This window comes from Electrophorus electricus, chromosome 4 (assembly GCF_013358815.1).
Source record: "Electrophorus electricus isolate fEleEle1 chromosome 4, fEleEle1.pri, whole genome shotgun sequence".
In the NCBI taxonomy this organism is placed as follows: domain Eukaryota; kingdom Metazoa; phylum Chordata; class Actinopteri; order Gymnotiformes; family Gymnotidae; genus Electrophorus; species Electrophorus electricus.
The window spans coordinates 11,815,707-11,841,203 of record NC_049538.1 but is presented as its reverse complement, the minus strand read 5'-3'; the positions used below and the strand labels follow the sequence as shown (position 1 = coordinate 11,841,203).

General features: G+C 39.3%; 3 protein-coding genes and 1 pseudogene across 3 annotated transcripts; all 4 read right to left on the bottom strand.

Moving 5' to 3' along the window:
• Window positions 1-1,325: 1,325 nt before the first annotated feature.
• Window positions 1,326-5,111, bottom strand: LOC113590973 (extracellular calcium-sensing receptor-like). The gene is made up of 5 exons (XM_035525621.1): window positions 4,812-5,111; window positions 3,767-4,549; window positions 3,201-3,407; window positions 2,832-2,955; window positions 1,326-2,239 (listed from the first exon to the last, which is right to left on the bottom strand). The coding sequence occupies exons 1-5, from the start codon at window positions 5,109-5,111 to the stop codon at window positions 1,326-1,328; spliced, it is 2,328 nt and encodes a 775-aa protein (XP_035381514.1).
• Window positions 5,112-6,753: 1,642 nt separating this feature from the next.
• On the bottom strand, window positions 6,754-10,482 carry LOC113590979 (extracellular calcium-sensing receptor-like). Its single transcript, XM_027031327.2, has 6 exons — window positions 10,376-10,482; window positions 9,878-10,178; window positions 8,839-9,612; window positions 8,351-8,575; window positions 7,989-8,112; window positions 6,754-7,667 (listed from the first exon to the last, which is right to left on the bottom strand). The coding sequence occupies exons 1-6, from the start codon at window positions 10,480-10,482 to the stop codon at window positions 6,754-6,756; spliced, it is 2,445 nt and encodes an 814-aa protein (XP_026887128.2).
• A 2,009-nt stretch (window positions 10,483-12,491) lies between these two features.
• On the bottom strand, window positions 12,492-18,752 carry LOC113590978 (annotated as a pseudogene).
• A 2,402-nt stretch (window positions 18,753-21,154) lies between these two features.
• LOC113590982 (extracellular calcium-sensing receptor-like) lies at window positions 21,155-24,784 on the bottom strand. Its single transcript, XM_027031330.2, has 6 exons — window positions 24,660-24,784; window positions 24,158-24,458; window positions 23,169-23,942; window positions 22,721-22,945; window positions 22,364-22,487; window positions 21,155-22,068 (listed from the first exon to the last, which is right to left on the bottom strand). Exons 1-6 carry the CDS (start codon window positions 24,779-24,781, stop codon window positions 21,155-21,157), a joined length of 2,460 nt encoding a protein of 819 aa, XP_026887131.2. The 5' UTR covers window positions 24,782-24,784.
• Between the last annotated feature and the right edge of the window lie 713 nt (window positions 24,785-25,497).

Genomic DNA, 25,497 nt, shown 5'->3' with positions numbered 1-25,497 from the left:
CACTTTTTTTGTATTCATTTATTTAGAAATATTTATTTGAGGGTTGGTTTATTGATTATTTATTTGCATATTAAATAAATACTTAATGCATCAGTAATGCAGCAGTGATGCATCCACGGAGTCACACACCAGTCGTCAAACAACCAATTACACATCACAACCCCTCCCCCACTTCCAATCACCTCCTTATTAGTAATCACCTGCACTTGTTCCTCATTCCAGTCTCTCCTTATTAAAAGTACTACTGGTGGCCATCTCTAGTGCATCTTGTTCAAGCCACCACAGCAATGACATCTGTGTAATGGGGCAATAACCAGCCAGATGCTTACAGATAAAAAAACAAAACAAAAAAACAGTACCACTTTTGCAAAGCTGGACAATATGTCTGGTAGCGTGCTCAAGGAATGGCACATGTCCTCACAGTCATGTTCAACATTTCTTTGAGCCAGGTGGGTGTCACCAGACATCAAAGTGCTAGGAGCAATGCTGTAGTTGTAGTTTGATTCATGTTCTCTCTGTTAGATGTGCTCAGCACAGTTCTGTTCAGAAAGTTAACAAAAAATGAAATAAAAGAGAAAACTAATGGGAGCTGAAAAGGAAAGGGTTTTGAGCCATTGCAATAAATGTTGCAATGTAGAATTTAGAGTTATTATAGTCATGACCAGGAAGACCTAACCTACTTATTCAACACATTTTTCTAACTCCAACTGGACAGCATCAGTCCAGCTAAGTTTAAAGTATAATACATATTTTTATTTGAAGTTTAAATGCATATTTTACATGAAGTTTTAAATAATTTCATAATCAGTTTATTTTTGGTGAAGTACTATGCAATAAAATGTTATTAGGCATAGAGTTAGGCAAAGTGGCCAAGTGGCAAACTGAAAGCTATAGAATAATTGTTTGATCTTCCATGTAATTATTTAAATAAATAAATAAATATGAAATCAGATCTAATAATATAAAAGAAACATTTATATTTACATTTAGAAGAAACTCTCGTGTAGTGTGACTTCCATGTTATATTAATGGAAGATTCCTTATGCTAGTATAGTAGGCATGATTCAAAGGATTGTAAGGATAACATTAATCTAACACCCTATCAGAGGGAAAACACATAAAGAAAGTATATGGAGCATTTCTATGTTGTGAAGTAAATGAAGGATTGTTGATTATTCAAGTGATTTGAAGTGTATCTGGATCACAAAGGTTCTTTGGGCTACCTTTGAAGATAGAAAGAGATATGTGGGAGCCTAATCATAACCCGGAATATGTTATATAAGGTGCTGCACCTTCCTGTTGTGTTTGCTATTTCTGAGAAGATCTTAAAGAGCTTTAGAGGGAACTTTACCCATAAGGTGTTTCTTGGTATTTTGCTCTGGCCTAAACAAAATTATGAAACACTTGGGAGCAAAAATGCAAATAATCAAACCAAAGCTTGAGGCCAGAATAGCAAAAATCTCTACTGCTACAGTGAATTTTCCAGGAGAGCTGACATAAGCTGGAATAAAGGTGATCCAAACTGCACAGAATATAAGCATGCTGAATGTGATGAATTTGGCTTCATTAAAGTTATCAGGTAACTTCCGTGCTAGAAAAGCCAAAACAAAACACAGAAAAGCCAGGAATCCTATATAACCAAGTACAGCCCAGAAACCTACTGCTGACCCTAAGTCACATTCCAAGATTATCCATTCTTTGTGCTGTTTTAGATTTTTTAGAGGAAACGGAGGAGAAATTTTTAACCAAAGCACACAAATAAGGACCTGTATAAGAGTGAAAGCAAGAACACTGAGTCTCTGCTGTTGAGGCCCAAACCATTTTATGACATTACTGCCTGGAAGTGTAGCCCTGAAGGCCATTAACACCACTATTGTTTTCCCCAGAACACAGGAGATGCAGAGGACGAAGGTGATCCCAAACGCTGTGTGGCGCAGCATACAGGACCACTCAGAGGGCTGACCAATGAAAGTAAGTGAACAGAGGAAACAAAGAGTCAGAGAGAAGAGCAACAGGAAGCTCAGCTCTGAGTTGTTAGCTCGGACGATGGGAGACACCCTGTGTTTGTAGAAGACAACAGCTATGCACATTGCAATGAAAGCCCCAGTGATGGACAACACTGTCAGTATGATGGCTAGAGTGTCATCCCAGGACAGGAACTCAACAGGCTTGGGGAAGCAATTGTCTTGTTTGGTGTTTGGCCAGAACTCAGGAGGGCAGCGTACACAATCCAAAGAGTCTGAAAGATTAAAAAAGAAAAGCAAGAATGTAATCATAAACAGAACTCATAAAGCTAAGCAATGACAGCTTAGTGATATATATTTACTATATATAGTGTTGTTTTATATATATATATATATATATATATATATATATATATATATATATATATATATATATATATATATATATATATATATATATTTCTTTGTTTCTCTTGGGCTAACAATCTACAGTGTACTTCCTAGCCAGAGCTCAGAAAACATTTGTTTCTCTCTGGTCATGTGTTTGCATTGTGAGGTTTCTTCTTCATATAATCTCAGGAAGTGTTTTATTGCCAATGTCACCCATGGTTTGTTCATTAAGTGTATGGAAATGATTTACATTTTTGACATTTTTTAAAAAGATTGCACAGCCATTTATCTAGATTAAAACTTGCTAGTGTGTACTTTTGTAGATAATTTGTTTATGTCCATAATATTAGAGTTGATTTCTTTACTGTTCTGCATACTATGTAAAGGTGAAATTGTGTACTATAGGACTTAAAATCTGCTATTACTAAAATATTAAATTAAAACTTTCACTCAGTATTATTTATTGTGATACAAAACCTGTCTTGTTACTGATCTCTCCCTCTGCACATGGTATACAGTCATAGCAGCAGACAGGCCTTCCCTTCTGCACAGCCTTCCTGGTGCCTGGAGGACAGCTCTCACTGCACATAGAAACTGGCATCTAAAAAAAGACATTAGAGAAACTGTCAAAAGAAATGTGCTCCTGGTAATTCACTTTTTTCCTCTACTTGTGTACTTGATTAATTGATTAGTAGGTATTTCATACTTGATAATCTGTTAAAATTAAAGAAGAAGAAAAAAATGAAACAGACAAGCATTTATGTGCACCTGACTTGGAGTTTTGAGAACTTCTGCTTTGTACTGAGTACAGCGTGTGTTATACTGTACCTCTGTTCGTCCTCCTACCCATTGGATAGCACTGCTCATTTTGAACTCCTGTCCTCTTGGTTTCGATGAGTCATAGTAGCCCACTGGTACAAAGTCTAATGTACCATCTTTCTTAAACTGCCAGTTTATGAGCTCATAGACAGCTACAGGGTCTCCATTGGAATCAAAGTTGACCTGATAACCATTCTTTGTGGTGAAGTTCACTCTCTTGAGTTGGTTGAGAATCTGGAGTGGTGAAAGGCCATGGCACTGTGTGAATTTCTTCTACAGACAACTGGATTCATGTGTAGCAATGCATTGTTTAAAAACATGACTAAAAATATCTTGTATGAATATTTCTGATAACAAATGTGTACATAGATAAAATATACAATTAACATATGAAACTAATATGGCCTGTGCAACAAGCAGCTTGTGTATTGTAAATTTTGAGTGCATGTATATGGACAATAGCCTGTCTATGCATTATATGTAGTCACTATATTATTTAATCTCGTCTAATTTCATCTTAATATGTGCTTGATCATTTCAATGAAAGTGTAAATTTTATTTATTATCTGATTTTAAATTTAGTGTATTAATACCTGCCATGATGAAAATGTAATTGTCTTGTCGCAATGAGTTTCATTACAGATAACACTGTGGAGTGCATGCGCTATGGCATATGTAGCTTTATACACCAAGTTAGTGATGCGCAGCTGAGACGTGTCTGTGTATGGGTTCTGAAGCGCGCGGATATCCTCACTGCCGTCACATTCCCGCACAAACTCTGAGGAGCCTGTCCGCCCTTTTAGGCTACAACTGAACGAGCTCTCCCAAAATTCTGTTAATATGTGCGATTTCAAGGCTTGTGCTGGAGAGAGGTCTAGTAGAAACTTCCGAAGGCCTGGAATAACTGATCGGGGGACACCAAAACCTAATGCTCCAGCGCACATGTTAAACCGCAAAAATTCCGGATTTATGATCCACGAACTGCCTATCCACTGAAGTGGCGGAGGTGGTTCCCGTGCAAGTTCATCCAAAATAAACTGTAGGTCGCCTGTGTGAACAAACGCCACTATTATTCGCGCACTTGATCTACGAATGACATTTGCTACTGTCTCCAGTTTACTGCGCGGTTGTGTCCTGTAGTAGACCTCGGAGTACTCCACACAGATCCCCTCCTCCTGCGCAGCCTTTAGGAACGCTGCCATTCCGTAGTTTCCGTAGTCCGTGTCGCTGCGCACTGCTCCAATCCATGTCCAGCCGAAATACTTCACCATTCTCGCCAGTGCGGCCGCTTGGTGTTCGTCACTAGGTACCGTCCTAAAGAAGGCAGGAAACTCCCTCTTATCGCTCAGACACGCGCAGGTTGCGTAGTGACTCACCTGTGATTTAGTCAGTGGACAAAATGAGAAAAAGTCGATATGAGTAGTTTCATTCGGTTTTCTTTTAGGGAAGTATTGTGTTCATGGAGTATGCGGTTCCTAAATAATCACAATACACGTATATAACGCATTTGTCTATATATCTTACATCTCTTGTTTGGTTTCGAAATAAATTATTATTCAGAAATAATGTAATATGTTATAAACGAAAGCAAGCATGTATTTTAATTCAATCGAATGGTGTAAAGCCTACAATCTTCACCTGAGGAATTCCAAAGAGACCAAGCGTTCTGGCCATGCCTATTGACGGCGTGGAAGCAGAATCCCCTACAATAGCAGGTACAGCGGCAGCTGCAGATTTTGTACAAGAACTGGTCTCGTTGAAAACGGGATCGAAGCCATTTTCAAACTGAAATGCAATTTTGATTGCCATCTGCACGTCAGAACACGAGTCGTGTATCTGGTAGCCCAACGTGATGCCCAGCAGGAGGTCCGTTCTGTTGTTGATCTCCTGGATGGTGAACTCTAAGGCGCGGGCGAAGCGCAGTTGCCGGAAGTCCATGCTGTTTGGAGACAATACGAAAAATAAATATTAGAAAGATTTCCACAATAACGAACTTTCTTTTACGTTGAATTTTGAGGTGACATTGACAAATTCTATATTAATTATCATTGCTGTATAGTTATAATGCCCTGCTGTCTGTGCTGTCCACTCCACTCTCACAGACAGACCTCCCAGAGCATTGTGCCTGTGGTGGCAATCTGGTGTAGGTTGTCTCTCCTGAATTTGTGAAGTAATGAATTGTAAAAATTCCTCCAATTACAAAATCTCCATTCATGGAAAAAACAGGCAACTGAGGTTCACTCCACAGCCTGCAGCTGACTGGGTTTGCTTTACATCCTGCAGGGCTGAACACAGTCATCCACAGCACTAATACAAATGACACCAGACTTGAAGTGATCTGCATGGTGGACTTGGTGCCTTCCCGAAATCTGAAGGTCTGGATGGCTGCTTTACACTGGTTTAAATAGCCATCTTGCTGTGACAACCTGTCAGTAAATGTGGGTGTGAACTGACCACAGGAGGCGTGGTTATGTATTCAGTGTTAAGCATAAAGATAACTACATCTTTTTTGTCATGTGCATCTGGTTTGCAGTTGTTGAACTGATATTATGACAAAACAGACTAGAGCTGCATTACTTGTAGTACTCATTCATTTGAAAATCATTGTTTCAGTTTCTTTATTTAAATGTGAAGAAATGTTCAACTGATTACACATTGGTTTTACAGTTAGTGAATCACTTTTTTGTATTTATTTACTTAGAAATATTTATTTGTGTTGGCTTATTGCGTTTTTGAGTATTAATTAAATAATTAATGCTTGAGTAATGCAGCAGCAATGCATCCTTCAGTACAGCAATGTACTCTATAATATTGTTACACAATTTGAAACACAGCATGATTTTAAGAAGTTTGTCATCCTTTTTTTTTGGAAATGCAAATAAATTGGTTGTTTAAAGCTAAGGTAAAAAAATAAAACATCAAAGGCCCACCTTTGCAAGGCTGCAAAGTTTAGACAATATGTCTGGTAGAATACTCAGGGAATCTCACATATCCCCACAGTCATGTTCAATATTCCTTTGAGCCAGGTGGCTGTCACCACAGACTTCAAAATGGGAGGAGCAATAATGTAGTTGTTTTTTCTAGCATAAGGGCTTGCCCGTTTTTCTAATTCTCTATGCATGATGTGCTTTGTTTTCTTATTTATAATGGAAAATAAAGAAACTACCAATTCGTACTAGCTCGCTCCCTACCAACATCACACATGTACTTTACTCCAATTAAGATATTGAATATATATAACAAAATCCACATAATATTTGTATGCCAGAAGAGATTCAGGTATAGAAAGACTTGATTAGATATGGAGTGGACAATGGCAATATTTATAAAACTAACAACTTGATGTTTAATAAGATTATCTAAAAATATATTTTGTCAGTGACTTGATGGAAGGGAAACCTGCTGACAATAAAAAAACCTAAACACAGTTTAGTCTAAAGGAATATTGAAGAGGATTATTATTGTAAAGGATTATTGATGGGGCTGATACATTTTGATATGTGGGAGACTAATCATACCCCTGAACATGTTATGTAAGGTACTGCACCTTCATGTTGTCTTTGGTATTTCAGAGAAGATCTCAGAGAGCTTTAGAGGGAACTTTACCCATTAGGTGTTTCTTTGTATTCTGCTCTGGCCTAAACACAATTATGAAGCACTTCGGAGCAAAAATACAAATAATCAAACCAAAGCTTGAGGCCAGAATAGCAAAAATCTCCACAGCTACAGTGAATTTTCCAGGGGAGCTGACATAAACTGGAATAAAGGTGATCCAAACTGCCCAGAATATGAGCATGCTGAATGTGATGAATTTGGCTTCATTAAAGTTATCAGGCAACCTCCTTGCTAGAAAGGCCAAAATAAAACACAGACCAGCCAGAAATCCTATATAACCCAGCACAGCCCAGAATCCTACAGTTGAACCTAAGCCACATTCCAAGATGATCTTTTCCTTATAGTGCTTTAGATTTTTGTAGGGGAAAGGAGGGAATATTTTTAACCAAAGCACACAAATAAGAACCTGTATTAAAGTAAAGGAAAGGACACTGAGTCTCTGCTGTGGAGGCCCAAACCATTTCATGATATTACTGCCTGGAAGTGTAGCCCTGAAGGCCATTAACACCACTATTGTTTTCCCCAGAACACAGGAGATGCAGAGGACGAAGGTGATCCCAAACGCTGTGTGACGCAGCATACAGGACCACTCAGAGGGCCGACCAATGAAAGTAAGTGAACAGAGGAAACACAGAGTCAGAGAGAAGAGAAGCAGGAAGCTCAGCTCTGAGTTGTTGGCTCTGACGATGGGAGACGCCCTGTTGTTGTAGAAGACAGCAGTAACACACACAGCCATGAAGGCCCCAGTGATGGACAACACTGTCAGAATAATGGCTAGAGTGTCATCCCAGGACAGGAACTCAACAGGTTTGGGAAAGCAGCTGTCTTGTTTGGTATTTGGCCAGAACTCAGGAGGGCAGCGCACACAATCCAAAGAGTCTAAAAGATCAGAAATGCAGAGTCAAAATGCTTTCATAGATAAAATTCTAAAATAAGGTCTTTTGGTATTTCTGTTGGTGTAGATCAAATTGCATTAACACAAGGAAATAATGACTGTTACCAGCATTCTAATCAGAAAGTACTGTCTCTGACTGCACTATGCAGTGCTGAAAACAGAAAAGAATTCTGTTCAAGGATAAAAAGATTTTGGGGGTCTCTTTATATAACCTTTTGCTTCCATGAACACTGGAGAAGCGCACTTTAGTATGAAATATACAACAGAAGTGTCATCTGGTGTGTAGGACTTAAAAGGTACAAAACCTGTCTTATTACTGATCTCTCCCTCTGCACATGGTATACAGTCAAAGCAGCAGACAGGCTTTCCCTTCTGCACAGCTTTCCTGGTGCCTGAAGGACAGCTCTCACTGCACACAGACACTGGCACCTGTGAAAGACATTAGAGAAAAAAGCAAAAGAAACCAGTGCCATGAGGCTCTTATTCTGCCTAATTCAGTTTGTTTTACTCACTGATTAAATTAATCAGGTAATTAACAAGTTTGCATGAAATAAATCGGTTATGTTGGAGCAAGGAAAACACTGAAGAGTCAAATGTTGTTCTCCTGGCCTGAAGGTTGAGAACAATTGCTTTACATTGAGTGAGTACAGTACATGTTATGTAGTACCTCTGTCTGTCTTCCAAACCATCTTACAGCACCGGTGACTTTGAATTCCTGTCCTTTCGGTTTGGATGTGTCATAATAGCCCACTGGCACAAAATCTAAAGTGCCATCTTTCTTAAATTGCATGTTTATGAGCTCATAAACGGCTTCAGGATCTCCATTGGAATCAAATATGACCTGATAACCATTCTCTGTGGTGAAATTCACTCTCTTAAGTTGGTTGTGTATCTGTAATATGACACACAACTTTATGAAAGGTCATGAAAATGTGACAGTGCCTTCTTCACAGAAAATTCATGCATGCTGTGATTGAATATATGCCTAAAAAATCACTTGAATCTTGCAGCATATTTATAATCAAATGAATGTGATATGGGTATATAGATAATTTATATATTATATATAAATACAGCCATTGAATTCATAATCATTTCAATGGACAGGAACGCTTTGGACTTTGATTCATAAATGAAAACTGAGAATATTTATACCTGCCAAGGTGTGAATTTAACTGTCTTGTCACATTGCCTTTCATTGCAGATGATTCGGTGGATAGCATGCGCTATGGCATATGTGGCTTTATACACCAAGTTAGTGATGCGCAGCTGAGACGTGTCTGTATATGGGTTCTGTAGCACGCGGATATCTTCACTGCCATCACATTCTCTTACACCTGTCCACCCTTTAAGGCTACAGCTGAACGAGCTCTCCCAAAATTCCGTTAATATGGGTGACTTGGAAGCTTGTTCTGGAGAAACGTCTAAAAGAAACTCACGAAAACCTGGAATAACTGACCGGGGGACTCCAAAACCCAAAGTGCCAGCACAAATGTTAAATCGCAGAAAATCTGGATGTGTGAGCCAAGCCTCACTGCCTAGCCACTGAATCAGAGGCAGAGGTTGCCGTGCCAGTTCCTCAAAGATCAATTTCATGTCTCCTGCGTGAACAAACGCTACTATTACCCGGGCCGTGGACCTGCGGATGACGTTTGCGAGTCTCTCCAGTTTACTGCGCGGTTGTGTCCTGTAGTAGGCCTTGGAGTACTCCACACAGATCCCCTCCTCCTGCGCAGCCTTTAGGAATGCTGCCATTCCATAGTTTCCGTAGTCAGTGTCGCTGCGCACTGCTCCAATCCATGTCCAGCTGAAGTACTTCACCATTTTTACCAGTGCAGCCGCTTGGTGCTGGTCACTAGGTACAGTTCTAAAGAAGGCAGGAAACTGATTCTTATCGCTCAGACATGCACAGGCTGCAGAGTGACTCACCTGTGACTCAGTAAGTGGCGGAAAGGATAAAAAATGACAGGAGTAGTTTGATTGATTTGCCTTTCAGGTACACTACTTGTTTTTTTAGCGGTATATGTTTTTAAATTGTTACAGTATAAATGTATAATTTATTATCTTACATTTGACTACAGTTCTAGTGCAGGCTCAGATAAAATCATTAGGGTATTCACAACAGATTTGCAAGAGTTTTTTAAAAATATGAATTTGTAGTAAAGATTGCAATATTCTGGTTCTTATCGTTCACCTGTGGAATTCCAAAAGGACCAAGCATTCTGGCCATGCTAAGTGATGTAGAGGAAGTAGAATCTCCTACGACAGCAGATACAGTGGCAGCTGCCGATTTTGAACAAGAACTTGTGTTGTTGAAAATGGGGTCCAAGCTGTTTTCACACTGTAAAGCAATTTTAATGGCCATTTGCACGTCAGAGCATGAGTCATATATCTGATAGCCTAATGTGATGGCCGGCAGGAGATCGGTTCTTTTGTTGATGTCGTGAATCGTGAATTCCATGGCACGGGCCAAGCGGAGCTGTCTGAAGTCCATGCTATGAGGATACAAACAAAAGACAAATAAATAAAATTAGGAAACTTTTGACAAAAATAAAATGTACATGCCCTGAAAGCAATACAAAGCATGTCTACAAAATAGTAGAGAGCATAATTGGCCCTAATCATAATTTCTCAGTCATTCTAACAAAATACCCAGCTGACATTATTGTCCACTCCACTCTCACACACAGACCTCCCCGAGCACTGTAGCTGTGGTGGCAGCCTGGTGTAGGTGTTCTCTCCTGAATTTGCGTAGTAATGAATGGCAAAAATCCCTCCAATTATAAAATCTCCATTCATAGTTGAAATAGGCAACTGAGGCTCTGCCCACATCCTGCAGCTGACTTGGTTTGCTTTACATCTGGCAGGGCTGAACACAGTCATCGACAGCACTGATACAAATGACACCAGACTTGAAGTGATCTGCATGGTGGGCTTGGTGCCTCCCAGCACTCTAAAGGTCTGGATGGCTGCTTTACACTGGTTTAAATAGCCACCTTGCTGTGAAAGCCTATCAGTAAGTGTGGGTGTGAGCACAGGAGGTGTGGTTATTTATTCAGTGTTAAGCATAATGATAACTACAACCTTTTGTTATTTGCCTCTGGTTTGCAGTTATTGGATTGACATTATGGCAAAACAGACCAGAGCTGCATTACTTGTAGTACTCATTCATTTGAAAATCATTTTGTTTCAGTTTCATTATTTAAATGTGAATAAAGGTGAACTGATAACACTTTGTTTTACATCACTTTTTTTTTTTACTTATTTACTTAGAAATATTTATTTGTGGGTTGGTTTATTGAGTTTTTGAATATTATTTAAACAATTAATGTTTGACTAATGCAGTAGCAATGCATCCTTCAGTACAGTAATGTCCTCCATAGTATCGTTGCACAGTTTGAAAGACAGAATGATTTGAAGTTTATGATCCCTTCTTTTGAAATGCAGATGAATTGGTTGTTTAAAGCTGAGGTAAAGAATAAAATATGAAAGGCCAACCTTCACCAGGCAGCAAGGTTGCACAATATGTCTGGTAGCATGCTCAGGGAATGGCACATGCCCTCAGTCATATTCAACATTTCTTTCAGCCAAGTGGCTGTCACCACAGTCTAACGGGACTCTGGCCCGTTCCATGTGGACAAACAGGAGAGCCAAATATTAGAGGAATAATGTGGACAATACATGGGGTTGAAAGACTTTTATTTTAATTATACTGATATCAGAGGGAACAAACTTGCCGTTTGCTGGAGTTCTGTAAAGTTATTGTAATTATCTTACATTGTTCAGGATGGCCAACTGACTGTGTCAATAACTACTAGAGTTAATGTATGTGTGTAGATATAGATATACTTATTATAATAAGGTAACAGGAGTTTGGGTTCAAAGCATGTAATTGTTTTGTTCAGCGATTGAAAGGGCACAAGTCAAGAGTTGTGCTCAAAATTGAGGGGAAGTTGTAGTTTTGGTTCATGTTATTGGAGCAGGTAATTTTCCAAATAGGGGGAAGATAAAATTGTGATTAATGGCTCTGTGTTTGGATATGGGTATATTTATTTTAATAAGATACATTTTGGATAATGGGAAAATGTTTTAAATGATAGCCTTTGTCTTGAACCATAGGGGAGTGATACTATGAATTTAATAAATTATGTGTCTAGAATGGTTTGGTCTAAGAGGTGAAGATTAAATATAAGGAGTGGCATTGGGATGCAAGAGAGAAACATGTTGATTGAATGCCCTAATTGGGAATACGTTAAGTTGCCTTATTTTGGGTCAATTTTTGTTGCCGTGGATGACTGTATTTTTTATTTTATTTTTATTTTTTTTGTCTGCTTATGGCATCATGCCCCTGTCACTGGACTTTTTTAGGAAAATAAATCTCCGTTACTGGCATATTTACTACCGAACTCGCCCTCTGTTTGATCTCCCCCTGCTATCCTGTTACACACAGACTTCAAAACGGGAGGAGTAATGACGTACTTGTTTTTCTAGCATGAGGGCTTGTCCTTTTTCCGGTTAGTTATGGATGATGTGCTTTGTTTCCTTATTTATGGAGAATAAAGAAACTCCTAATTCACACTCATGTCTCGCTCCCTATCTACTGACATTACACATGTACTTTATACCAATCAAAATATGTGGTAGCTCAGTTGTTAAGGTACATGACTAGTAATTAGAAGATTTCCAGTTCAAGTCCCACCACTGCTCGGGGTTTATTGATGAGGCTGATACATTAGAGATGTGGGAGCCTAAAAATAATCCTGAACATGTTATATAAGGTGCTGCACCTTCCTGATGTCTTTGCTATCTCAGAGAGCTTTAGAGGGAACTTTACCTATTAGATATTTCTTGGCATTCTGCTCTGGTCTAAATACAATTATGAAACACTTGGGAACAAAAATACAAATAATCAAACCAAAGCTTGAGGCCAGAATAGCAAATATCTCCACAGCTACAGTGAATTTTCCAGGAGAGCTGACATAAGCTGGAATAAAGGTGATCCAAACTGCACAGAATATGAGCATGCTGAATGTGATAAATTTGGCTTCATTAAAGTTATCAGGCAGCTTCCGTGCTAGAAAGGCCAAAATAAAACACAAGAAGGCCAGGAATCCTATATAACCCAGTACAGCCCAGAAACCTACAGCTGAACCTAAGCCACATTCCAAAATTATCCGTTCTTTGTGGTGGTTTAGATTTTTTAGAGGAAGTGGAGGAGAAAATTTTAACCAAATTATGCAAATAATGACCTGTATGAGAGTGAAAGCAAGGACACTGAGTCTCTGCTGTGGAGGCCCAAACCATTTCATAACATTACTGCCTGGAAGTGTAGCCCTGAAGGCCATTAACACCACTATTGTTTTCCCCAGAACACAGGAGATGCAGAGGACGAAGGTGATCCCAAACGCTGTGTGGCGCAGCATACAGGACCACTCAGAGGGCCGACCAATGAAAGTAAGTGAACAGAGAAAACATAGAGTCAGAGAGAAAAGCAGCAGGAAGCTCAGCTCTGAGTTGTTGGCTCGGACGATGGGAGACGCCCTGTTGTTGTAGAAGACAGCAGTAACACACACAGCCACAAAGGCTCCAGTGATGGAGAACACAGTCAGAATAATGGCTAGAGTGTCATCCCAGGACAGGAACTCAACAGGCTTGGGGAGACAGCTGTCTTGTTTGGTGTTTGGCCAGAACTCAGGAGGGCAGTAATCACAGTCCAAAGAGTCTAAAATTTCAGAAATGCAGAGTCAAAATGCTTTCATAGAGAAAAATCTAAAACAAAATCTCATATTATTTCTGCTGCATTAACACAAGGAAACAATGATCGTTACCAGCACAGTAGTCAGAAAGTACTGTGTCTCTGACTATGACTTCACTATTTTTACAGAAAAAAAAAACTGTGTGTGTCCTTTTTGTGTCTTGCTTTCTCTCAACTGTCCTTGACAATTCTGTGCTTGCCTTGCTCATGAGGGCACTGGAGTTAAATTTCTGTTGTCAGTGCCTTTTAATGTGTTTGTGAAGTGCTATACAAATAAACTTAAACTAAATTGAATTGAAAGTTTTCAAAAGGTAATGTGTAAAACTCAATTCAAAAATTAAAAATCTTTGGGGGTATTTTTATATAACTTGTTGGCTTCCATGACCTGTGGAAAAAGGTACTTTAGTATGCAAAAGCACTCTGGTGAGTGGCTTCTGGTCAGTAAGACTTAGGATGTAGATAACTGATAGAAAACCTGTCTGGTTACTGATTTCTCCCTCTGCACATGGCATACAGTCAAAACAGCAGACAGGCCTTCCCTTCTGCACAGCCTTTCTGGTGCCTGGAGGACAGCTCTCACTGCACACAGACACTGGTACCTGGGAAAAACATCAGAGAAAAATGCAAAATAAATAAATGCCTTGAGGCTCTTATAGTGCCAAATTTCTCGTACTCATTGATTAAATAAATCATATAATCAACAAGTTTGTGTGGATTAAATCTGTTTTGTGTGAGCAACAAAAACAGTAAAGGGTCAATTGTGTTTTGTTTTTTTTTCTCCTGACCTGGAGGTTGAGAATAACGGCTTAATAGTGAGTGAGTACAGGCTGTGCTATATTGTACCTCAGTCTGTCCTCCAATCCATCTTACAGCACTAGTGACTTTGAACTCCTGTCCTTTTGTTTTGGATGAGTCATAATAACCCACTGGCACAAGCTCTAATGCGCCATCTTTTTTAAACTGCAAGTTTATGAGCTCATAAACAGCCACAGGATCTCCGCTGGAATCAAAGTTGACCTGATAACCATTCTTTGTGGTGAAGTTCACTCTTTTAAGATGGTTGTGTATCTGTAGTATTAGATACGAGTTCGTGAAAGGTCATGACAGTGTGTCATTGTCTTCTTTACAGACAATTCAGCCATGCAGTGTTTGAATGAATGGTAAAAATATCACTTTTATCTTGCAACATATTTAATTGCATAAATATTATGTACGAATCAATTATAATTTAGAGGTTCATTAATATATACACCCAATAAATTCATGTTTATTTCAATGCACAGGCAAACGTCAGGCTCTGATTTATAAATAAAGATTTTTTAAATGAGATTTGTACCTGCCACGGTGCGAGCTGAATTGTCTCGTCGCATTCCGTTTCATTACAGATAACACTGTGGAGTGCATGCGTTATGGCATATGTAGCTTTATACACCATGTTAGTGATGCGCAGCTGAGACGTGTCTGTGTATGGGTTCTGTAGCGCGCGGATGTCCCCACTGCCGTCACATTCCCGCAGGAACTCTGAGGAGCCTGTCCGCCCTTTTAGGCTACAACTGAACGAGCTCTCCCAAAATTCCGTTAACAATGGCCACTCGGAAACCTGTTCTGGAGAGAGGTCTAGAAGAAACTCACGAAAACCAGTAATATCTGACCGGGGGACCCCAAAACCTAATGCTCCGGAGCAAATGTTAAAGCGCAGAAAGTCTGGATGTGTAAACCAAGCCTCACTGCCTATCCACTGAATCGGAGGCAGTGGTTGCCGTGCCAGTTCCTCAAAGATCAATTTCATGTCTCCTGCGTGAACAAACGCTACTACTACCCGGGCCGTGGACCTGCGGATGACGTTTGCGAGTCTCTCCAGTTTACTGCGCGGTTGTGTCCTGTAGTAGGCCTCGGAGTACTCCACACAGATCCCCTCCTCCTGCGCAGCCTTTAGGAACGATGCCATTCCATAGTTTCCGTAGTCGGTATCGCTGCGCACTGCTCCAATCCATGTCCAGCCGAAATAGTTGACCATTTTCGCCATTGCTGCCGCTTGGTACTGATCACTAGGTTCGGTCCTAAAGAAAGTTGGATACTGAGTCTTATCGCTCAGACATGCGCATGATGCAGAATGACTCACCTGTGATTTCGGTTAGAAGACAGGATAACTGACATGAATAGATGGAATCAGTTCTCGTTCAGCTAGGCTACTTGTTTTGTTAGCGGTAAATGTTTTTAATTGATACATTACAAATGTATAACGTATTAGCTTACATGTCTTACATTTGGCTACAGATCTAGTGCAGTTTCGGAGAAAGTCATTAGGATATTCAGAAGCGATTTTTTTAACATATGAGTTTGTGCTAAAGATTGCAATTTTCTGAGCCTTATCGCTCACCTGTGGAATTCCGAAACGACCGAGCATTCTGGCCATGCTAATTGACGCTGAGGAAGTAGAATCGCCCACGACAGCAGGTACAGTGGCAGCTGCAGATTTTGAACAAGAACCCGTGTCGTTGAAAACGGGGTCCAAGCCGTTTTCACACTGTAAAGCAATTTTAATTGCCATTTGCACGTCAGAGCACGAGTCGTATATCTGGTAGCCTAATGTGATGCCCGGCAGGAGATCGGTTCTGTTGTTGATCTCGAGGATTGTGAATTCCATGGCACGGGCCAAGCGGAGTTGCCTGAAATCCATGCTGCGTGAATATAGTAAGACAAAAAAAAGAAAACTTGTCAATAACAAACTGTATTATGTTCACGTCTTTAAAGCAATACATAGCATATATCTACAAAATAGTGGAGAACATGTTTGATCCTAATTATCATTTCTCAGTCATTCTAACAAAATACCCTGCTGACTCTGCTGCCCACTCCAATCTCACAGACAGACCTCCCAGAGCACTGTAGCTGTGGTGGCAGCCTGGTGTAGGTGTTCTCTCTTGAATTTGTGTAGGAATGAATTGCAAAAATCCCTCCGATTATAAAATCTCCATTCATAGAAAGTTCAGGTAACTGGGGTTCAGCCCATAGCCTGCAGCTGACTGGGTTTGCTTTACATCCAGCAGGGCTGAACACAGTCATCCACAGCACTGATACAAATGACACCAGACTTGAAGTGATCTGCATGGTGGGCTCGGTGTCTCGCAGCACTCTGAAGGTCTGGATGGCTGCTTCCTTGGTTAAAATAGCAGCCTTGCAGTGATGACCTGTCATTAAATGTGGGTGCGAAATGAGCACAGGAGGAGTGGTTATATATTCAATATTCATCATATTCATAATTAAACCTTTTGTCATCTGTCTCTGGTTTGCAGTTGGTGTCTTTACATTACACCTATAGTGCTTATACAGAAAAATATAAAGAACATAAACAACATTTTTCTAAGTGCTGACATTTTTCTTTCTTTCTTTTTTCTTTAAAATGTGCATTAATGTACACTCATTACTTTGTTTTTAATTTCATGAATTACTTTTTTGCATGCTTTTTATTATTTATTCATTTCTTGGTTTCATGTTTATTTCTTTGTGCATTCTTTTCTTTTATGATAATTGTGACCCTGACTTATTTCTAATCCAGTATTTTTCAAGGGTGCATGTATACAGCATACATGGTTAAGAAACAAGAGCAACTGAAAAGTAAATTAGTGCGATAATAAATATAGAAATGCATAAATGTGCAAATAAATTAAAATTATATTTGTTTATTCATTTATTTTTATTTTTATTTTTTTGGCTTGCTTATGCCTATTTGCTTTATTTTTCCTTATTAAATTTCACCTCTTTTCTTCTTCTTTGCAAAATGATAGAAAACTGTGTCCCATGACTTACACAAAACTGCACTTTGTACCAAAGCAGTTGTTCTCAACCTCCAGGCCAGGAGAACATCACTTGACTCTTTAGTGTTTTTCTTGCTCCCAAAAACTGATTTAATTCATGCAGACATGTTAATTACCTGATTAATTGTATTAGTAACACAAACTCTGAATTAGGAAGAATAAGAATAAGAAATTGATTTATTTTGCATTTCTCACTAATGTATTTCCCAGGTGCCAGTGTCTGTGTGCAGTGAGAGCTGTCCTCCAGGCACCAGAAAGACTGTGAAGAAGGGAAGACCTGTCTGCTGCTATGATTGTATACCATGTGCAGAGCGAGAGAGTAACAAGACACGTTTTCTATCAGTATCTACCTTTTAATGCCTATGAAGCAGATGACACTCCTGTGGTATATTATATACTAAGGAACCCTTCTCCAGGGGTTATGGAAGCCAAAAGGTTATATAAGGGTACCTACAAAAACCTTTATTGTGTGGACAGAGTTTTACAGTTCTCTTGAAAACTTTCAATTCAATATATTTTATGTTTATTTGTATAGCACTTCACATAGACATTAATTGACAATGTCAACAGAAATCTAATTCCAGTCCCCTTATAAGCAAGACAAGGATACAATTGTCAAGGAAATGCCTGAGATTGTATAAACAAGAAACCTTGAGAGAGGGCAAGACTCAAAAAGGGAAATACATTTCTGTGGTCATTGTCAGAGACTCACTTCTTTCTGACTACAGTGCTTGTGGCCATACTTGTTTCGATGTGCTACTGCAATGTGCTCTATATAAAAAAAATAACATGAGACCTTTTTTTTTTAAAGACTTTTTTGTGAAAGCATTCTGTCTCTGTATTTCTGATATTTTATACTCTTTGGATAGTATATACTATCCTCCTGATTTCTGGCCAAACACCAAACAAGACAGCTGCTTTCCCAAACCTTTTGAGTTCCTGTCCTGGGATGACACTCTAGCCATCATTCTGACAGTGTTCTCCATCATCGGGGCCTTCATGGCTGTGTGTGTTACTGCTGTCTTCTACTAACACAGGACATCTCCCATCGTCTGAGCCAACTACTCAGAGCTGAGCTTCCTGCTGCTCTTCTCTCTGGCTCTGTGTTTCCTCTGTTCACTTACTTTCATTGGTTGACCCTCTGAGTCGTTCTGTATGCTGCACCACACAGTGTTTGGGATCACATTCATCCGCTGCATCTCTTGTGTTCTGGGGAAAACAATAGTGTTGTTAATGGCCTTCAAGGCTAAACATCCGGGCAGTAATGTCATGAAATGGTTTGGGCCTCTACAGCAGTGTCACACAACCGTCCCTAGTCCATGACTACAACTCCCGTCTTCCCTGGCACAACCTCATCAGATCCTCATTACCAGTTTACTAGAATTACCTGTATCGCATCTTTGCTACGCTATTTATTCTCCCCTTTTCCATTAATTCCCTGCGAAGTATTATCGCTATTCTATCGTGAGTACTGAGCATGTCCCACCCAAGCACATCCCTGATATATCTCTGGCTATTACCCTAGCCTGTTTCAGTTTATTATTGTTGCTTGTTTTGCTATAAAAGAAACCCGGTTATCCACAAGTGTCTGGCCTGATCTCAGAGGTCACAAGCAGAGACTAAGTGTTCTTGCTTTCACTCTTTTACAGGTCCTTATTTGTGTGTTTTGGGTAAAAATATCACCTCCTTTCCCCTTCAAAAATCAAAAGCACTACAAGGAAAAGATCAACTTTGAATATGGCGTAGGTTCTGCTGTTTGTTTCTGGGCTGTACTTGGTTATATAGGATTCCTGGCTTTTCTTTTTCTTTGTTTTATTTTGGCTTTTCTAGCAAGGAAGTTGCCTGACAACTTTAATGAAGCCAAATTTAGCATATTCAGCATGCTTATATTCTGTGCAGTTTGGATCACCTTTATTCCATCTTATGTCAGATCTCCTGGAAAATTCACTGTAGCTGTAGAAATCGGTACTATTCTGGCCGCAAGTTTTGGTTTAATAATTTGTATTTTTGTTTTGTAATTGTATATATACCAGATCAAAATACCAAGAAACACCTTATGGGTAAAGTTCCCTCTAAAACTCTCTGAGAACCTCACACAAACATCATGTAACCAAATTATATGTGCACTAGCCAACAATGATTTTGCTTCCTGCATAAAATACTTTATATATATATATATATATATATATATATATATATATATATATATATATATATATATATATATATATATATATATATGTAACTTTGATATAAATAATAAAGCTGACATTAAACTGAATAAGGCATTATCAGGCCTTTTGAACTACTGTATTTATCTATTCCTACATCAATTTCTATATCTATATCTAATGATTTGATTTTTACATTTAACTTATTGAAAAGTCAGCATTTATTTTTTGCTTGTTTGTTTGTATTGTATTTGAGTGTTCAAAATTTGAATGTGTTTAAAGTGCTTGTGTATATGTCCATTCAATAAGTTGTTTTCTGTAACATTTGGGGATATGATTTTATCTGATCATGCATGATTATTTTGTTTATTAAATGAATCATATATAAGAGTAAATAATGGGACTCTACAGTCAATCACAAATTCTGTTTATCATCAGGATATATATGTATCAAATGTGTGCATATGCCATGGCTAATCCCACCACCCCGTGATGTCACCTCCTGTATCTCACAACACCTCCACCCTACTACTTTTCCATTGCCTTTAATGGACATTCTCTTGTGGGATGGGTCTTGCACACATGCCCACCAAAACGTTGAACTTTATTATTAAGTTGTTATTATTGTGGTGACCGTTGTCGGCCAGAGGAGAATGGGCTCCATCTTTGACTCCTGGTTCCTCTCAAGGTTTCTTCCTTATGCTCTAGGGAGTTTTTCCTTGCCACTGTCACCCTTGGCTTCTCACTGGGGGCTTGGACTTGGATATTTGTAAAGCTGCTTTGTAAGAACATCTGTTGTAAAAAGTGCTATATAAATAAATAAATAAATAAATTATATATATATATATATATATATATATATATATATATATATATATATATATATATATTTTTTTTTTTTTATTATTTTTTTTTATTATTATTTTTTTTTTAATTTATTTTTTTTTTTCAAACTAAACTATGTCCAACTTATTGGACTATTTACTGTGATGTTGGTGGAAAGGAGGGAGCGAGAGTGATTGAAAGTTTGGAAAGTATTTTCCATCACAACTCCAGTCGAGCATACTGAAGAACAAAGCTGATAAAACAGTTGTAAAGCTCAAAGCATCAAAGGAACACTGTGATGAAGGGCCCTTGGAAGCAGGTACAGGCGATGGCTCTAAGCCCCGGATGATGGGCAATGTGCAGCACAGACAACAGGTACCTGTGGCCTTAAATAGTAGGCAGAGCAAAAGAGGGCAATTGAAAAAGAGGTGGTGATGTGTGTTTGTGTGTGTGAGTGGGCGTGTCCCTCCTGCTGGGTACTCACCACACCATGACATTTAATTTTTTAGAATATTTCTATCATGTATAGTTTTTAAGTGACAGGGCAATAAAATTTTACATTAATTATATATTGCATATTCACAAGGCTTATATTAGACTTAAAATTTAGAGGTACATGCTTCTAAAATGTTAATTGTATAATTTTTGTCTGTATTTGGCCTCAACAACATCCCACTTCAGTATCCGGCATCCACTTTCCTTGGTGCTGATTTCACTTGCTATACATAATGACATGAGTAAACTGGAAACAAACATTTATGGGTCATAGGGAAAATTTGCAAACATATGTGGATACAGCATGGAAAAAATACATTATAATTGTATTTTATTGCAAAATCATTGCTGACCAGTGCTCTGGTCAAATTTTATACAAAATGTCCTTTGCTGGTTGTGTGATTATCTCAGAGAGCTTTAGAGGGAACTTTACCCATAACATGTTTCTTGGTATTGTGCTCTGGTCTAAAAACAATTATGAAACACTTGGGAACAAAAATGCAAACAATCAAACCAAAGCTTGAGGCGAGAATAGCAAATATTTCCACAGCTACAGTGAATTTTCCAGGAGAGCTGACATAAGCTGGAATAAAGGTGATCCAAACTGCGCAGAATATGAGCATGCTGAATGTGATGAATTTGGCTTCGTTAAAGTTATCAGGCAACTTCCGTGCTAGAAAAGCCAAAATAAAACATAGAAAAGCCAAACATCCTATATAACCCAGTACAGCCCAGAAACCTACAGCTGAACCTAAGCCACATTCAAAAATGACCTTTTCCTTGTAGTGCTTGAGATTTCTGAAGGGGAAAGGAGGTGATATTTTTAACCAAAGGACACAAATAAAGACCTGAATAAGAGTGAAAGCAAGAACACTGAGTCTCTGCTGTGGAGGTCCAAACCATTTCATGACATTACTGCCTGGAAGTGTAGCCCTAAAGGCCATTAACACCACTATTGTTTTCCCCAGAACACAGGAGATGCAGAGGACGAAGGTGATCCCAAACGCTGTGTGGCGCAGCATACAGGACCACTCAGAGGGCCGACCAATGAAGGTAAGTGAACAGAGGAAACACAGAGTCAAAGAGAAGAGCAAAAGGAAGCTCAGCTCTGAGTTGTTGGCTCGGACGATGGGAGACGCCCTGTGTTTGTAGAAAACAGCAGTAACACACACAGCCACAAAGGCTCCAGTGATGGAGAACACAGTCAGAATGATGGCTAGAGTGTCATCCCAGGACAGGAACTCAACAAGCTTGGGGAAGCAGCTGTCTTGTTTGGTGTTTGGCCAGAACTCAGGAGAGCAGCGCACACAATCCACTGAGTCTAAAAGTTCAGAAATGCAGTATCAGAATGCTCTCATAGAGAAAATTCTAAAAGAATGTCTTATGTTATTTCTATTAATGTAGGACACATTGTTGTAACACAAGGAAACAATGACCATGACTCTGACCATGTCTTCACTATGCAGTGCTGATCACAGAAATCTGTTCAAGGATAAAAAGATTTTGGGTGTATCTTTATATAACTTTTTCTTCCATAACCACTGGAGAGGTGTGCTTTACTTTGAAATATATGACAGAAGTGTCATCTGGTGTGTAGGACTTAAAAGGTACAAAACCTGTCTTATTACTGATCTCTCCCTCTGCACATGGTATACAGTCAAAGCAGCAGACAGGCCTTCCCTTCTGCACAGCTTTCCTGGTGCCTGGAGGACAGCTCTCACTGCACACAGACACTGGCACCTGGGAAAGACAGAGAAAAATGCAAAAGAAGTCAAGGCCATGAGGCTCGTATACAGTCTAATTCAGACTTTGTCTTACGGATTAAATTAATCAGGTAATTGACAAGTCTGCATGAATTAAGTCAGTTATTTGGGAGCAAGGAAAACACTAAACAGTCAAGTGTTGTTCTCCTGGCCTGCATGTTAAGAACAATTGCTTTACATTGCGTGAGTACAGTACATGTTATGTAGTACCTCTGTCCGTCTTCCAAACCATCTTACAGCACTGGTGACTTTGAACTCCTGTCCTTTTGGTTTGGATGTGTCGTAGTAGCCCACTGTCACAAAATCTAATATGCCATCTTTCGTAAACTGCAAGTTTATCAGCTCATACACAGCTTCGGGATCTCCGTTGGAATCAAAGTTGACCTGATAACCATTGTATGTGGTGAAATTCACTCTCTTAAGCTGGTTGTGTATCTGTAATATTATACACAACTTCATGAAAGGTCATCAAAGTGTAACAGTGCCTTCTTCACAGAAAATTCACCCATGCAGTGCTTGAGTACAAAAAAATCACTTTAATCTTGTATCATATTTATAATCAAATATTTTATTTATATTTTACATACAACTGTTTAATTCATAATCATTTTAAAAGTCAGCTTCTGATTTTTATTCATACATTAACTGAGATTTATACCTGCCAAGGTGTGAATTTAATGGTCTTGTCACATGGCCTTTCATTACAGATGACTCCGTGGAGTGCATGCGCTATGGCATATGTAGCTTTATACACCAAGTTAGTGATGCGCAGCTGAGACGTGTCTGTGTATGGGTTCTGTAGCGCGCGGATGTCCTCACTGCCGTCACGTTCCCTCACGCCTGTCCGCCCTTTTAGGCTACAGCTGAACGAGCTCTCCCAAAATTCCGTTAATAAGGGCGACTTGGAAACTTGTTCTGGAGAAAGGTCTAAAAGAAACTCACGAAAACTTGGAATAATTGACCGGGGAACTCCAAAACCTAAAGCGCCGGAGCAAATGTTAAAACGCAGAAAGTCTGGATGTGTGAACCAAGCCTCACTGCCTATCCACTGAATCGGAGGCAGAGGTTGCCATGCCAGTTCCTCAAAGATCAATTTCATGTCTCCTGGGTGAGCAACCGCTACCACTACCCGGGCCGTGGACGCGCGGATGACATTTGCCACTCTCTCCAGTTTACTGCGCGGTTGTGTCCTGTAGTAGGCCTCGGAGTACTCCACACAGATCCCCTCCTCCTGCGCAGCTTTTAGGAACGCTGCCATTCCGTAGTTTCCGTAGTCCGTGTCGCTGCGCACTGCTCCAATCCATGTCCAGCCGAAATACTTCACCATTTTTGCCAGTGCAGCCGCTTGGTGGTGGTCACTAGGTACCGTCCTAAAGAAGGCAGGAAACTGATTCTTATCGCTCAGACACGCGCAGGCTGAAGAGTGACTCACCTATGACACGGTAAGTAGAGGAAAGAACAAAAAACGAAAATAGTAGTTTGAGTCAGTTGCCTTTCAGGTACACTGCTTGTTTTCCTAGCGGTATATGCTTTAAAATTGTTACGTTACAAATGTATAACTTATTATCTTACATATCTTACATTTGACTATGTATATGTATATGACTTTGTGGTAAAGATTGCAATATTCTGGCCCTTATCGCTCACCTGTGGAATTCCAAAAGGACCGAGCATTCTGGCCATGATAATTGACGTAGAGGAAGTAGAATCTCCTACGACAGCAGGTACAGTGGCAGCTGCAGATTTTGAACAAGAACCCGTGTCGTTGAAAATGGGGTCCAAACCGTTTTCACACTGTAAAGCAATTTTAATTGCCATTTGCACGTCAGAGCACGAATCGTATATCTGGTAGCCTAATGTGATGGCCGGCAGGAGATCGGTTCTGTTGTTGATCTCGTGGATCGTGAATTCCATGGCACGAGCGAAGCGCAGTTGTCTGAAGTCCATGCTGCGTGCATTCAAAAAGACAAATAAAAAATTAGGAAACGTTTGTCAGTAACAGAATGTATTATATTCACATGTTGTTATCGCAATACACAGCATGTCTGCAAAATAGTAGAGAACATAATTGGCCCTAATCATAATTGCTCAGTCATTCTAACAAAATACCCTGCTGACTTTACTGTCCACTCCAATCTTACAGACAGACCTCCCAGAGCACTTTAGCCGTGGTGGCAGCCTGGTGTAGGTGTTCTCTCCTGAATTCGTGTAGTAATGAATGGCGAAAATCCCTCCAATTATAAAATCTCCATTCATAGACAAAATAGGCATCTGAGGCTCAGCCCACATCCTGCAGCTGACTTGGTTTGCTTTACATCCTGCAGGGCTAACCACAGTCATCCACAGCACTGATACAAATGACACCAGACTTGAAGTGATCTGCATGGTGGGCTTGGTGTCTCCCAGCACTCTGAAGGTCTGGATGGCTGCTTTACACTGGTTTAAATAGCAACATTGCAGTGATTACCTGTCAACAAATGTGGGTGTGAATTGAGCACAGTAGGTGTGGTTTTGTGTTGTTTTAATAATAATGATAAGTAAAGATTTTTGTTGTATTCCCCTGGTTTGTAGTTGTAGTTACAGCAAAACAGACCTGAGCTACCTGTAGTGTTTATACAAGTAAATATGCAGAACATAAGCAACATATATGCAAGTGCTGTCATAATTCAAGTTTTTAATTTTAAAATATTATTTTGAAACATTTCTTTCTTTCTTTAAATGTGCATTAATGTAAACTAATTACTTTGCTTTATATTTAATGTATTTAATTTTTCCATTCTTTTTGTTAGAAATATTTATTATATATAACATGTATTTTGTTGGTTTCAAGTTTTTTTATTGTATATTCCTATATGATAATGATGAATGTGACTGTTTTTTTTTTAATCCAATATAATTCAAGGGTGTATGCATACAGCATACAAAGAAAGAGCAAGTGAAAAATAAAATAAATTAGTGCATAATGTCATGGAATGCTCCCCTTCCCA

Excerpts from the sequence above, each read along its gene's own strand:
- LOC113590973 (XM_035525621.1), bottom strand. The coding sequence starts at position 5,111 with ATGGACTTCCGGCAACTGCGCTTCGCCCGCGCCTTAGAGTTCACCATC. Across the intron at positions 4,550-4,811 it reads GTCTCTTTGGAATTCCTCAG|GTGAGTCACTACGCAACCTG; the intron begins GTGAAGATTGTA and ends ACTAAATCACAG. Across the intron at positions 2,956-3,200 it reads TGAGCAGTGCTATCCAATGG|ATGCCAGTTTCTATGTGCAG; the intron begins GTAGGAGGACGA and ends GTCTTTTTTTAG.
- LOC113590979 (XM_027031327.2), bottom strand. The coding sequence starts at position 10,482 with ATGAATGGAGATTTTATAATTGGAGGGATTTTTGCCATTCATTACTAC. Across the intron at positions 8,576-8,838 it reads TTAAATTCACACCTTGGCAG|ATACACAACCAACTTAAGAG; the intron begins GTATAAATATTC and ends GTCATATTACAG. Across the intron at positions 8,113-8,350 it reads GGTTTGGAAGACAGACAGAG|GTGCCAGTGTCTGTGTGCAG; the intron begins GTACTACATAAC and ends TGTCTTTCACAG.
- LOC113590982 (XM_027031330.2), bottom strand. The coding sequence starts at position 24,781 with ATGCCTATTTTGTCTATGAATGGAGATTTTATAATTGGAGGGATTTTC. Across the intron at positions 23,943-24,157 it reads GTCCTTTTGGAATTCCACAG|GTGAGTCACTCTTCAGCCTG; the intron begins GTGAGCGATAAG and ends ACCGTGTCATAG. Across the intron at positions 22,488-22,720 it reads GGTTTGGAAGACGGACAGAG|GTGCCAGTGTCTGTGTGCAG; the intron begins GTACTACATAAC and ends TGTCTTTCCCAG.